At 39.7% G+C, this 13525-nt stretch overlaps 1 protein-coding gene across 6 annotated transcripts in view; it reads right to left on the bottom strand.

Annotated features, from left to right (window-relative positions):
- CAST (calpastatin) overlaps nucleotides 1-13525 on the bottom strand; it is a 119128-nt gene that overhangs the window by 87852 nt on the left and 17751 nt on the right. For all 6 annotated transcript variants that reach the window (XM_036847218.1, XM_036847222.1, XM_036847220.1 and 3 more), the window contains exon 3: nucleotides 102-173. In XM_036847218.1, coding sequence (XP_036703113.1) covers nucleotides 102-173 — 72 coding nt within the window. The remainder of the gene's footprint in view (nucleotides 1-101; nucleotides 174-13525) is intronic.

The following is a 13525-nucleotide window of genomic DNA, read 5'->3' as shown; positions in this document are numbered from 1 at the left end:
TCTCAGTGCTATATGGACACTGTTTACCTTCCCTACAAGTCCCACCCACTAATGGTACACCTGTAGAGTAGGGGTCTTTTCTCACTCAGGAAATGACTGACCTTGGTGACCGGAGCTGTTCCACCAGCCTGAGTTCTGGAGGGTTGACTGCTCCCGAGCTTTGTCGCTTTTTTCTGAAAATAGGAAATATTAGTTTCTATAGGAGAAGACATCTTCACAATGTAGTCAAGTGTAAATTTTCCTATCAATACAAATATCTTTTCAAGCAAAATTCAGACTAATATACTAAGTACGCAAAAAATGAACATGTTTTTATTTTTTCATGTCTTTGCCAGAAGACTATATAAATATTAAAAACAAAGAGGATTGTGCATTGAATAGTCCCCAGTTGTTCACTATTCAGTGGTTTGGAGCATTGCAGAAATCCTCACATGGGAGTTGTCACTATCCAACATAATGCACTCCCAGAACATCATTGCTCACCGTGAGAAAGTACGTGCTTTCTCTCTACCCTGAGTGCCACGGAGAGCAGATGTTAGTACAGCCTCCACAGAGGGTGACTTAGCAGCAAGTAGCAAAGATGGCAATACATCTAAAAATTTATCTTAGGGAAATAATATGACATGAGCAAAAGCCATTTTTCTTCAAATATATTCATCACAGTGTTCTAACATCAAAAAGCTAAAAACAATATAGGTAATAATGAATGTTTATTGAGTTCTTACCATGTGTCTTACCATGTGTTTAATTATTCTACTAGAATAATAAAATTATAGGTAATAATAGAATAATAATGCTCCAATAATAGAATATATTACAGCACTATTGTCAGTGCTCTGTTTAAGTACCATGTGTTGCAACTTATTTAATCTTCAAATTACCCAAAATAAAGCTGTTATCCCCATTTTCTGGGTAAGGAGATGGAGGAATGGGATGAGTACACAACTTGGCCATGGTCACAGCTAGTCAAAAGTAGCATGTCTGTTTCAGACCCTATTCTCTTACCTACCTACACTGCCTCCCACATAAGGAGTTATGTTATGAACAGTTACAGGATGAAATATCATATGGTTATTTAATGATCAGGTTTAGAAGAATATTCCATTAAATGAAAGTATATTATTAATATTTCACATAAAGAAAAGTCACATTATAAAATAACATGAATGGTATGGTCTCAAGTTCATACAGGCTTATTTTCTAACAGCGGGGTTAAGAGTGCTTCATTGTGCTTTTTTTGTAATTTCTTATATAACTATAACTACTTAACTGTTGAAAGGACAATAAATGAGGGGGGGGAGAGGTAAAATACACAGTTGCTTTCTCAACAAGGACTTGATGTCTTATATCTTTTACTTATGAATATCTATATTTCAAAGAAGCAAGCGTATAAAGTTTTATAATGTAAAATGGTGACAGTATGATCCAACGTCTATAAAACATGAAGAATGTACTGTAAGAATTGAATACAGGAGGGATGATCATGCTAATTAGGTGATATATAACACAGTAAAGAGTTGTATGTCCACATGCATACAACTTCTGAAAATTTTTGAAAAATATATAATTGAGAACAATTTGGTTGAATTCTTTAACATTTAGAAGATAGTTAGCAAAATTTATGTTGCTTAACTTTGTGAAAAATGCCTGCCACGGAAGCTTGAGCTGAAGCCTTCTTTTCCTTCAGGGCAAATACTACCTTAGCAAGAAGGAAAGACAGAACTTAGCTTGCTGTCCTCAAAGTACAATCTTTTTGTGTCCACTGGTTGACCATTCTCAGAGCACTTCAGGAAGATCCCCGAAACAACAGGGTGGACACATTTTAATAAGATGGGTATCTGAGGGCCTTTAGAGGCCTTTGCAGAAGCCAGGTATTACCTGTAGACCAAATAGTCTATCCTAAGCATTCATGCGCTACCATCAACCAAAGGAAGAAAAAATCCTAGATAAATGGGATAGAAATAAAAGAGGCTGCTAAAAAGTTAGTAATTTGAGTGTGATATGGGAGATGGTAAAAGGAGGGGATGGCCTAAGTTTTATCCATATCACAATTCTCTTTTCAAAATATAAGGTGTCTTAACAAATAGCTTCTGATAATCATAATGTATACATGGATTCAGTGTAAGGGGTTGGATATAAGAAATGAAGACAAGAATACAGCATTGGGGTTATTCATTTTAATCTCATCCTCCAGTTCAACCTCCTCATTTCCCATTGAGGAGACTGAAGCCCAGAAAGGTCAGGTCAGTGTACACTGTTCCATAGCTGTCCCGCACTCTAGCTATTTAGCCTGTGGTCTCAGCTATAATCAAGGAAGGTCACATTGAAATCCTGCACTAACTACAGCTCCAATTCTCACAATCAAAATGCACATACCAGACTCTGATTTATCTGTAGAATTCCACTACAACACATTAGCTAAGATTTGCCCGTGAGAATTAAAAAACTTGCTTTTTGGCTGAGTTATGATACTATTAAGTTAAAAATAACTATTTTAACTTAATACACATGCTGATTGTTTATATAAACTCAGCACACATGCTGATTTTTATTCTACCTGTATATAAACTTAAGATTTACTCTAAAAAATAATTTATTAATAAATTCAATATTTTTTAACTCAACTGAGGATATCTCAGATTTCCTGTGGGTATGACCCATTGAAGTTTGCCTTGCCCTCTGAGCTGCCTGAATTACTTAGTCTACAAAGGACCAATTTAGTTTAGCTGAAACAAGAGTAGAATTTGTAAAAATGATCCTCTGTTATCTAATATTTATAAAGGCCTTAATAATGTCAGGCACTTAAAACACAACACAAAAGCTTAGAAGTGCACATACATACCAGAGCACAGACCCCTTATTCTCAGATTAGTAACCATACAGATTGTTTGGGCTGATATATGACGTGGTTCTCTCTGCAATTGTGTTTGACTTAATGCATCCCTCTACTTATTGGACAGACATTTATTGAACCCTGGCCAGGAGCCTGGTCCTATTCTAGACAGTGGGGATATAATGACCAATTAAACAAACAAACAAAAAATGGTCTTACTCTCACAGTGCTTACATTCCAGTAGGAGGACTCGGACTCTAAATAAGTCAACAAAAGCCAAGATGATTTCAGAGAGTGATGAGTGCTATAAAGTCAATAAGACAGGGTCATGTAACAGAGAGTGGCTGGCTGAGGGTTCCTTCAGACAGGATAGACAAAGAAAGACATTTGACTGAGACCTGACTATAAATAAACCAATCATGTAAATATGGCATGGGGGAAGGGAGGCATTCTAGGTGGATAGAGTAGCACATGCAAAGGCCCTGAGGTGGGATGGGATGGGTTTGGCAAGTTGGAGGAACAGAAATATGTTCCTGCAGCTGAAGCAAGGTGGGCACAGGCATACATGGTATGAGATGATACAGGATGCTGGATCAAGATATTTGGTCTGGGGCTTCCCTGGTGGCGCAGTGGTTGAGAATCTGCCTACCAATGCAGGGGACCCGGGTTCGAGCCCTGGTCTGGGAAGATCCCACATGCCGTGGAGCAACTGGGCCCGTGAGCCACAATTACTGAGCCTGCGCGTCTGGAGCCTGTGCTCCGCAACAAGAGAGGCCGCGATAGTGAGAGGCCCGCGCACCGCGATGAAGAGTGGCCCCCGCTTGCCACAACTAGAGAAAGCCCTCGCACAGAAACGAAGACCCAACACAGCCATAAATAAATAAATAAACAAATACTTTAAAAAAAAAAAAAAAAAAAGATATTTGGTCTGAAGTGATGTGGGTTCATTATGGCCCCGCAGTCGGGTGTGTTTGGGATCATCAGTTTCTTCCAGGCCTTGGCTTGCTTCCTGGCCTTCTCTGAGTACCATCTAGTCCTTGTGAGTCCTCCCTTGCCTCCATGTGAAAAGTTCTCAAAGTCCTTTGGCTTCACATCACCTTGTACTTCACATCACCTTGTACTTAGTTTTGCAGTGTCTTCCTCACCCTCACTCCCTCTCACCCTCACCATCAGCATCGGTCCTTAGAAATCCCACTCTGGCCTGGACACATTTCTCACCCAGCTAGGTCTGCATATTCCCAACTGTGATAGGGCTGGATCTACCCTCAGATAGAACAGAATTCATTTACTCAAAGTAAGTGAAAACTCATAACAAGCTCACTCATACATGATTCTGCATTTGTCTTAACACACAGGTATGCTCTGGTCTCTAAAAGATTAAGATGTTAAATGAGAACACCAATCCTAGGATAATTCAAATTTTGAGTTAAACTATTTTTCTTCATTTCCATAAACCCATAGACTAAAGGTTACTGAGCAGATTTTCCCTTGCCATGCAATCACATTCCCTCTAATGTTTATGAGCGCTTCTTTGTTTAACTTAAGTTTTATAGAAAGGAAATGGTCAGGAACAGCTTGCCCTCATCCCTCTATATCAGGTCGCAGGCCTGGCTGAGTGATTCCTTCCTTGCAGGACAGCCTGTCACAGGGCCTCAGTCCTGATGACTGACAGGGGCAGAAGTGTAATCGTCCACACCAGATTTACGACTCTAACCCCAGGACATCAAGTCCGGTCCATTTACAGAGAACTCGTGCGATTTCTCCTGCTCGGGTGCAGACTCCTGAGTATACACAGGTCCTGTTCCCATGGACTATGAACCCACACCTTCTACCGGAAGCAGCCTCCCCTATCTCAAAAGAGCTTCAGAGTCTGCCAGCCAAAAGACCCGTAACCAGGCAACTCTGCTTGCACAGACAAGATCGATAAAGAACGCACAGATTAGATCCGTCCTATCTGCTGTGGTAGGAAGACATGAAAGGAATTAATGGCATGCCTTTCTTGCATGTCTGTTGTGGTTCATAATAAAAGGTTTTATGGAATGAATGAGAACTCAAGTCTTAAAAACTGTTTTCAAGTAACAATGAAATTCCAAGAGCCAGGCAGAGCTGTGTCATTCTCTCCTAAAATCTCAGGAAAGGCCCCTTAAGTGAGGTCTCATGTCATCCTGAGACCTAGTGACTCTGTAAAGAAAAGTGCCCAATTCTCTAGAATAATGGTCCTACTTTTGGACACATGTGGCAGGAATCCTGGCTGCACCAAATGCCAGCTGTGAGACCTCAGGCAAGTTTATGAGCATTTCTAAACACTAATTTTCTCACCTGAAAAATGAGAATAACCCTACCTGTACCTCACAGAGAGAGACTGAGAGGATTAAATGAGATGAGGTATGGCCTGAAGTCTGTGGCCCACGTGTTGGAAAACCCCGCTCTGAAGAGAGAGGCCCAAGGCCTTGAACAGGTAGCAAGGGGACAGACTCCCCTCTCCAGGGCAACCCCAGTGCATCTAATTTCAACTCATGAGGGGTCTTAGTGGCTGTTGAGAATTTTCTATGAGCTTTTGTTATTTATATAATAGAAAAATAATTGTTTCTTCAATGGATAGAAAGCGATTTTTCTTTAGGACTAGCCATGATTCTATTAATGGATGCAGTTACTTGGAAACAGTTTGATCCTTTTGAGGTTTGCTTTTAAGCGTTGTTAGGTTGGACAAGAGCAGCCTTCAGATAGAAGTAATTTGTTTTCAATACAGCAATGATACCCTTCTGAGTACTCTACCCAGTGATTCCAACTGGTGAGAACATGTCCTGTTTCTGGCCTTGTGTGAGGTCCGGAGATTACATGAAAGTATAAATGCAATGCATCTTCTAAGCCCACAGTCAGAGATACTATGATTACTCAATAAATGCTAGCTAAGGTAAACCCGGTACCACTTCCAGGGTTGATGCTGAAAGGCCTACCTAATGAGTTAGGCCTACCAGAGCCAGATCAGCAAGTCCTGATATTCGTGCATCAGCTGTCAAAGATGACGGCCCCTCTGGACCTTGCTCTAATAGGTCCCATAGGTGTCGTCACTGTCACACGGTGTATGAGTGTGGGCGTGTGTGTGGGGGGTGTGATTTAGGGTCAACAAGATCTGCAGGAATAGACATGACCTCAGTATGTTTCCTGAGAGTGGCAAGGACCCTTCTGAGGTACTACAGGGTGTCAGGACAGGATATGGAACAGGTGATTTCAACAGCCTTGGTGGCACATTTAAATATTAGTAAAATATCTGGAGAACACTAATACTCATTAGTAAGTGAACAAAGACGTAAGTCGGTGACTAGGCTTATAAATGAGAAAAATTTAACTCAACTTCATAGCAAAAGAAGGTACTTCAGTTTGTAAGCTGGGCCACAACCTCCTTTCAAATACAGCTTTGTTTCCTTTTTACATTAATGATGTTCTTAGGTAAGAAAATTTGGATTAAAAAGGAAGGAGTGTTTCTGCCTTAAATAACTAAAGAAAACCCTCGACAATTATATGCAACAGTGGTTTTCAGAGGCTGGACACCAGGCAGCAAGGACAGTGCTCCCTGCGAGGGAAGCAAACCAGGGGCGGGGCGCCCTGTGATCGCCACAGCTTACCACCTGCAGAGTTTCCAGCCGCCGGATCATGCAACGGATGGCTGTCTCTCTGGGTTGAGGGGATGGAGCTGGGAGTTTGAGGGTCAAGGGCACTCGAGGGGCTCAAAGGGAGGGCGCCAGAGAGGAGAGCTACAAAAGTGAGCTCCAGAAATCTGCATGTGCACGCCTGCGAGGAGAGCCTGAGTCTGGGGAAAGAACACCCATAATGAGCAGAGGCGTAATCACAGGGGCTCCCAGGGACCAGGAATAGGACATGTTTCCAGCAGTCAGAATCACTAGGTAGAGAATGCAGAAGAAAAAGTAGGACCGGGATTTCCCTGGTGGTCCAGTGGTTAAGACTCCACGCTTCCACTGCAGGGGGCACAGGTTCAATCTCTGGTCAGGGAACTAGGATCCCACATGCCACGTGGCACTGGCCAAAAAAAAAAAAAAGAAGAAAGAAAGAAAAAAAGAAAAAAAAAAAAAAAACCAAGAAAATGTAGGCCTCCTCTAAAGGCTGCTCTGTTCTAGCCAAACAAAGATTAAAAGCAAACCCCAAAGGATCAAAGTGTTTCCAGGTAACTTAACTGTGTCCCAGAACAAAGGTCAGGAAAACTTAAAGCATCTGTAAAGATCTGTTTATCATCTAATCAAAAATTACAAGGCATGCATAGAAGCAGAAAAATACAACTTTGTTTTCCATACACAGGAAAATATAATGTTCAAAAAGCGTAGTATCTTGATTGCAGGGCTGACTACGTGAATCTACACATGTAACAAAATGGCATAGAACTATATATACATGTACCAATGGCAGTTTCCTAGTTTTGCTATTGTACTGTAGTTGCAGGAGATGTAACCAATGGGGAAACTGGGTGAAGGATACACGGCACCAGACATACTATCTTTGCAACTTACTGGTAATCTATAATTATTTCAAAATAAAAAGGTTTTTAAAAGTATGTTCAGGAGAAACATAGCAAATATTTTTTTTAAAACCACCCAAATCAAACTTCTAGAGATAAAAATGTCTGAGATAAAAAATACACTGGGATTAAGAACTGATGAGACATTGCAGAAGAAAAGATTAGTGAACTTGGAGATACAGCAATGGAAACTATCCAAAATGAAACAGAGAGTGAAGGGCTAGAGGACAGGGAACATAGCATCCGTGAGCTGTGGGGCAACTCCAAGCAGCCCATATGTATATAACCGCAGCCTCCAAAGAAGAGGAGAGAGATGAGGAGACAAAACAAAATATTTGAAGAAATAATGGTCCAAACATATCCAAATTTGATGAAAACTATAAACTCACCAATCCAAGAAGCTCAACAAATACCTTGTAAGAGTGAGGAGTTGGGTACGAAGAAAGGGTCAAGTTGGGTTTTAGATTCCCATCCCCCAAAGATTCCAGTGATAATGAAGTCAACCTGTGGGTGAGAGTTCTGCCCCAGCTAAGACACAGTGCCTTTCCCTGCCATGAAGGTGTCAAAGAGTTCCTGCAGGTTTCAATCCAGCGATTCTCTCCTCCACCCCGAAGTGTGAGAAAGGCAACTGGTCCACCTTTCCACCAAAGTAATAGCCCTCAAGAGAAAGCAGGCTAGGGATTCTCCAGTTTGCAATAATCCGTTACATAACAGATTAGATGTTATATTTGACAGAATTTGTGAGCACACAAATACACAAGAATGTTTGCATTAAATGAACATCGAAACCCTCAAGGGTTCAACTTGGTAGCTGACACATTCAAATAATTGCTCAAGCCATTTTTAAAATCCTGTTTGTTGAATGGTCTTCAGAAACTTCAACACATTATTTTTAGCTGAGAGTTTTTTTCTTTCTTAGCATTTTCGAATCAGTGAATTTTTAGATCAGTGGTGTCCTAGGCTTGATGAAATGTAGTATTTTTCAGGATAAGAACTCTCATTAAAATATATGTTTTGACACATTTGTTGACAAATCAGTTCCATTAGTTAATAGTCACCCCCCAAAATGAAAAGCAATATTGTGTTTCCACATGAAAACACATGCTTTATTGGAAAATAGTATCTAGGTAAAGACTGTCTTTCAAAGGGAGGTCAGATACCCCAACACTAGCAATTATAAGGCTGTGACTCTTATTCGCAAATGTTCTTTGACACCATGGTTGTAAGTAGTCTACAAACAAGTACAAGTTGCTATGACTACAGAAGGAAGTATAAATGGGTGCTACCCCCAATGTAATTTGGTAAATAGGATATGTTAGCCCCCTGGGAAACACTGATAAATAGGTCATAATGATGTCTTACTATTAACTCACAACCTAACATAGAAATTTACTCAGTGAATGAAACATCGCCTCCACAAAGCCCTTAATAACACACGTTATGGTGGCCAGCACTGAATTTTTTTTCCTGATTATTCAGTGCCATTCATCGTCTCCAAGTGGAAGTCCTTGAAGTGGTCTAGCTCACGTCTTTCTAGTCTCGAGATGGCTGCATCGACTGGGAGTCAGGAGAACGCTATCTTTCTCCTGGCTCTACCTCTGCTGTGACTTAGCTTCCTTCCGTGCTTCATTTACTATCCATAAGGAGGGAGCAGCTGTCCCTACACTTACATTTTAGATCCAAGGGAATGGGAATGATTTCACCTTGTTTTATGATCTTCCTGAGTAAAAAGAGGGTATAATACAAGGAAGAAAGAAGGCAGTGAAAAGTTAGAGAAGTGAGTTACAAAAATTGACAACAGTGGTAAGAAAGTCTATGGAGTTGGCTTTAGGTAGAATTCTGAAAATAGATAATTTTATGAACAGTTTTGGATACTAGCTGAAAGTATAGACTCTGGAAAATATGTTCCATCCTGGCTCCACTATTACATAACTGTGTGACCCTGGACAGGTTATTTAATCAAGTTGTGCCTCAATTTCCTCATCAGGAGAATGGGGTGGTTGTAAGGGGTGTGTGTGTGTGTGTGTGTAATGCCTACATATGTGTTAGCTATCAATATCAAATGATCGATAGTTCTCTACTACCTTTATCAAATCTATAAAAGTAGTTCTTACATAATTCGTTTTCCCTCTTATTAAACTACTTCTCACCAAAGTGTTAATAATTAATATATTATCCCTCCTAGGAACATCCACAATTTAAAAGAGGACCCAAGGGAAGGCAATGCTTAACTCAAAGTTTAAGGAAATTGCTAATGGTGGAATTTCAGCCATCAACAACAAGCCAACTGGGAAAATATTAGATGATGCCTCCTGAATACATCTACTCGACAAGACTGCCCCCACCCCAGGGGTGGGGATGGTGTGTATCTCTAAATCTCTTTAAGTTGTATGTCATATTTTTTTTTTTGCATTCTTGTATTCACATATGTATGTCCTTTTCAGAGAAAAAGATCAGTTTTCATCGGATTTTCAAGGGACCATAAATTAAAAATAATTAATAATCCTTGGGACTTCCCTGGTGGTGCAGTGGTTAAGAATCCACCTGCCAATGCAGCGCACATGGGTTCGAGCCCTGGTCCGGGAAGATCCCACATGTCGCGGAGCAACTAAGCCCGTGCGCCACAACTACTGAGCCTGCGCTCTAGAGCCCGCAAGCCACAACTACTGAGCCCGTGTGCCACAACTACTGAAGCCCACGCGCCTAGAGCCCGTGCTCTGCAACAAGAGAAGCCATTGCAATGAGAAGCCCGGGCACCACAGCGAAGAGTAGCCCCCGCTCGCTGCAACTATAGAAAGACCGTGCACAGCAACGAAGACCCAACGCAGCCAAAAATAAATTAAAAAAAAAAAAAATCCTTCCCCTCTAAGCTGCCTTAGTGCTTAAAACCTAATTCTCTGTCCATATCTAAGAAATGCACTTCTAGTCAAACACATGCACATGCGCATGCACGCGTGCACGCACACACACACGGTGGCAGCAGCCGCCTTACTCTGGAAGGTTCCAAAGGAAAAAGACTCACATGTAAAACACTTCTCCCTTTAAGGTCTAAGCAGACAGATGCATAAATTTAGTTTTGATCATTGTTAAAACACTCTCTTCCGTTATTCTTTTATTATCTATGCTGTTATTCTTTTCCCTCTGACTAAAAAAAATACATTTAGAATAAAGAGAAAAGTAGTAAGAAGAAAACGTAAATTACTCCGAATCTTACCAATCAAGACAACTACTTTCAGTTATTTTTCTATTTTTATGCAAATACAAAAATATGCACAATCTGTTAAATACGTGGAATTGTTGGTCTTTCATCATTTTTCTTTACCTAACATAAACATGTTCCTCCATTGTTAAATGTTCTTCAAAGCATGGTGTTAAAGATGCCTTAGTCACTATGTTTGTGCTGTAACTTCACCAATTCATTATGGCTGTACATTTGTTTCTCCCCTAGTTTGTTATTATTATAAATAAAGCTATGGAGAATATCTATGTACATAGTTATCGAGTACACCTCTGATTATGTACTTGAAACAAATTCCTAGAATTGGAATTTCTTGGTCAAAAAGATTTAATTTTTTTTCTTATTCATGACTCTCAGTCACTTATTTCTCATTTCTAAATACCACTTACGTCTTCATTAAAGGAAAAGTTTAATCATATTTCTAACATTTCTAATCTTATAATTTGTAAGTTTTCAAATATTTGAAAAAATTTATATAAAAGTCAAAATCAAGGCCCTTTCTTCTTAAAACACACACACACACACACACTCCTAACATATGCTCATTCAGAAAAACAAAGTCGGCATGTATTATCACTGCTGAGACAAGAAATATTTTATTCCAACTGAACACTGTACCACAGCAAGAAATTTCCTCCTTTTAACCACTGGGTGTCCCCTGAACTGTATGTTTAAAGTTAGGCAGCTATTACCAGATCTATGTAACAAATAATTCAGCAACGTCTCATCTCATAGCTGGTAGTAAGAACCCTCATTATTTTTTAAACGCATTATTTAAAAATTTAGCCATTCAGCTTTCTACTCGGCTTTCACTTTTCAGTGAAATAGATGTATGGTTTCAGACTTTACTGAGTCTACTCAGTGTTTTAAGAAAGTAAGCAGAAAAAAAAGTAACAGAATTGTATTCAGAGAAGTAATTTTTATCCCAAGCACTATATGAAACCAAAATTGGAATGTGAATATGAGATCACTTTAGCTTTCAGTTTCCTGTAAGAAAAGTGTTTTCTTTGAGACTGTATTTGCAGATTTCAGAGTGATATATTTCTGGAATGTACTAAAGTCCAAATATTCTGCATCTTGAGCTCAAATTAGACCACTTAGGAGTAAGAGGCTTGATTTGCAAAAGAAGGAGAACAGGGGTGCCTAATGTGAAAAACGAACCAGGAAGTCTACATTCTTAACGATTAAGATAAACATATGTTTAGAATTCACTCCAGAGTTCTTTCCAAATAATGTCTTTCTTATTTGATATTGTAATAAATGAATCCATTTACCTGTAAACATCTGGCAAACAATCCAAGAAATCTGTACCATGTGATGCCATCTTGGTCACACTTATCTCTTTTTGTGTAAATCAACACTGATTTCAACTTTTATTTTTTATTTTTTTGCTTTATCTGATGTTTGCTATATAAATGCATGTACATTGGAAGGGAAGAGCAGTCATCTATGCAGAATCTCCACTTACTCAGCACCCTGTCAAACATAACAAGAACAGCTCCCAAGGGAACCTACAATACCCCAATCTCCAAACAAGACACCTTCCTCAGCCCTCACAATTCTAGAACTATTATCAGCCTAGACCCTTCTTCCAGCCTCCCCACAGATGGCACTGCAACATCCAGCTTCCCCCCCACCCCTTTAGTTGCTTCTTTCACTTGTTCACTGGTTTCTCCTTCCTACATCCTCCACGCAGGCATTTATCAACGTTTGCTTTTAGTTTCTCTCTTCTCTCTCTACACTCTTTTCTTCGATAATTTCAACCAAGAATTTTGGCAGTGAGGGTTAGAAAGGAAGATGGAATGGGAGCTTGAGCGGTTTCAAAAGAAATATTTTTAAATAGTTTATGATGAGGAAGACTAAACCGATAAGTAGTCTAAAGAGGAGTCATTAAATAAAGAGTAAAAGGAAGGAGGGAATAGTTGAAGGAACAAGGTCCTAGGAGAAGTGGGAAGAAATAGGGTAAGTACCAGCTCCCTGCACCCAAAGCCTCCCATGTGGTTCAATGATCCCTTGAAACTGCAGCACCCTTGATGTGCTTCAGAGCCACCCTCCCTGCCCCCAGGACACGGTAAAGCGGAGTTGGCTAAGGGATGGGGTTGATGGGGGGCATTTTAAAAATAAAGGAAAAAGGAAATGAGAAGAAGAAAAAAGGAAGAAAAGCTCATGTGTGCCAGGAACTGTGTTATGCGCTCTATAAGAATTATGTGTGTTACTCAAAATGTGCTCAGAAGACCACCATCAGAAGATATGAGTCACCTGGGGTGACTGGTAAAAATACTGATTCCCTGATCCCACCTTGGATCTGATAAATCAGAATGTTTGGAGATGGGGTCCAGGAGTCTGAAATTTTCATACTATCTCCAGGTGATTCTTAGGCATGTTAAAACTTGAGAATCACTGCATCATCTCACATAATGTCCTAGAAGATGAGGGATAGAGAGTTTTTAATAACTTTTTATGACACTAAATCAGTGCTTTACACATTTACTAAGCATTCTGTAATAATGCTGATTGAAACATAAAAGACTTTATGATGTCAACTTGCTGAGAGAGTTTGATTTCACAAATGAACTGTTTTTGGAAGGCCATAACAAGCTATTATGTATATTTGGTATATGATAAAATATTATTGACTTTATGACAAGAATCATACATATTCAGTCCTTAGATGACACAGGTATCTTGCTATGGGCACAATTTCAGGTAATCATCCCTTTCATCCCCTTTGAATCAGTCATTCCTGTATCTCTGAGAAGCTAATAAAGTCTAGAGATAAGACTGAAAAAATATAAACTTTAAAACAGGATATTTCAGGACTCATAATTAATTGACTTGTCCATCAGGTTTCCAGGACTTATGATCTATTCTAAAGTCAATAAATTTAACTCCTATTCAATTCCTTTGATATTTTGTTAACTTT

The sequence above is a fragment of the Balaenoptera musculus genome, chromosome 3, assembly GCF_009873245.2.
Source record: "Balaenoptera musculus isolate JJ_BM4_2016_0621 chromosome 3, mBalMus1.pri.v3, whole genome shotgun sequence".
NCBI classification, from domain to species: Eukaryota; Metazoa; Chordata; class Mammalia; order Artiodactyla; family Balaenopteridae; genus Balaenoptera; species Balaenoptera musculus.
This window is presented reverse-complemented; position numbering and strand designations above follow the sequence as displayed.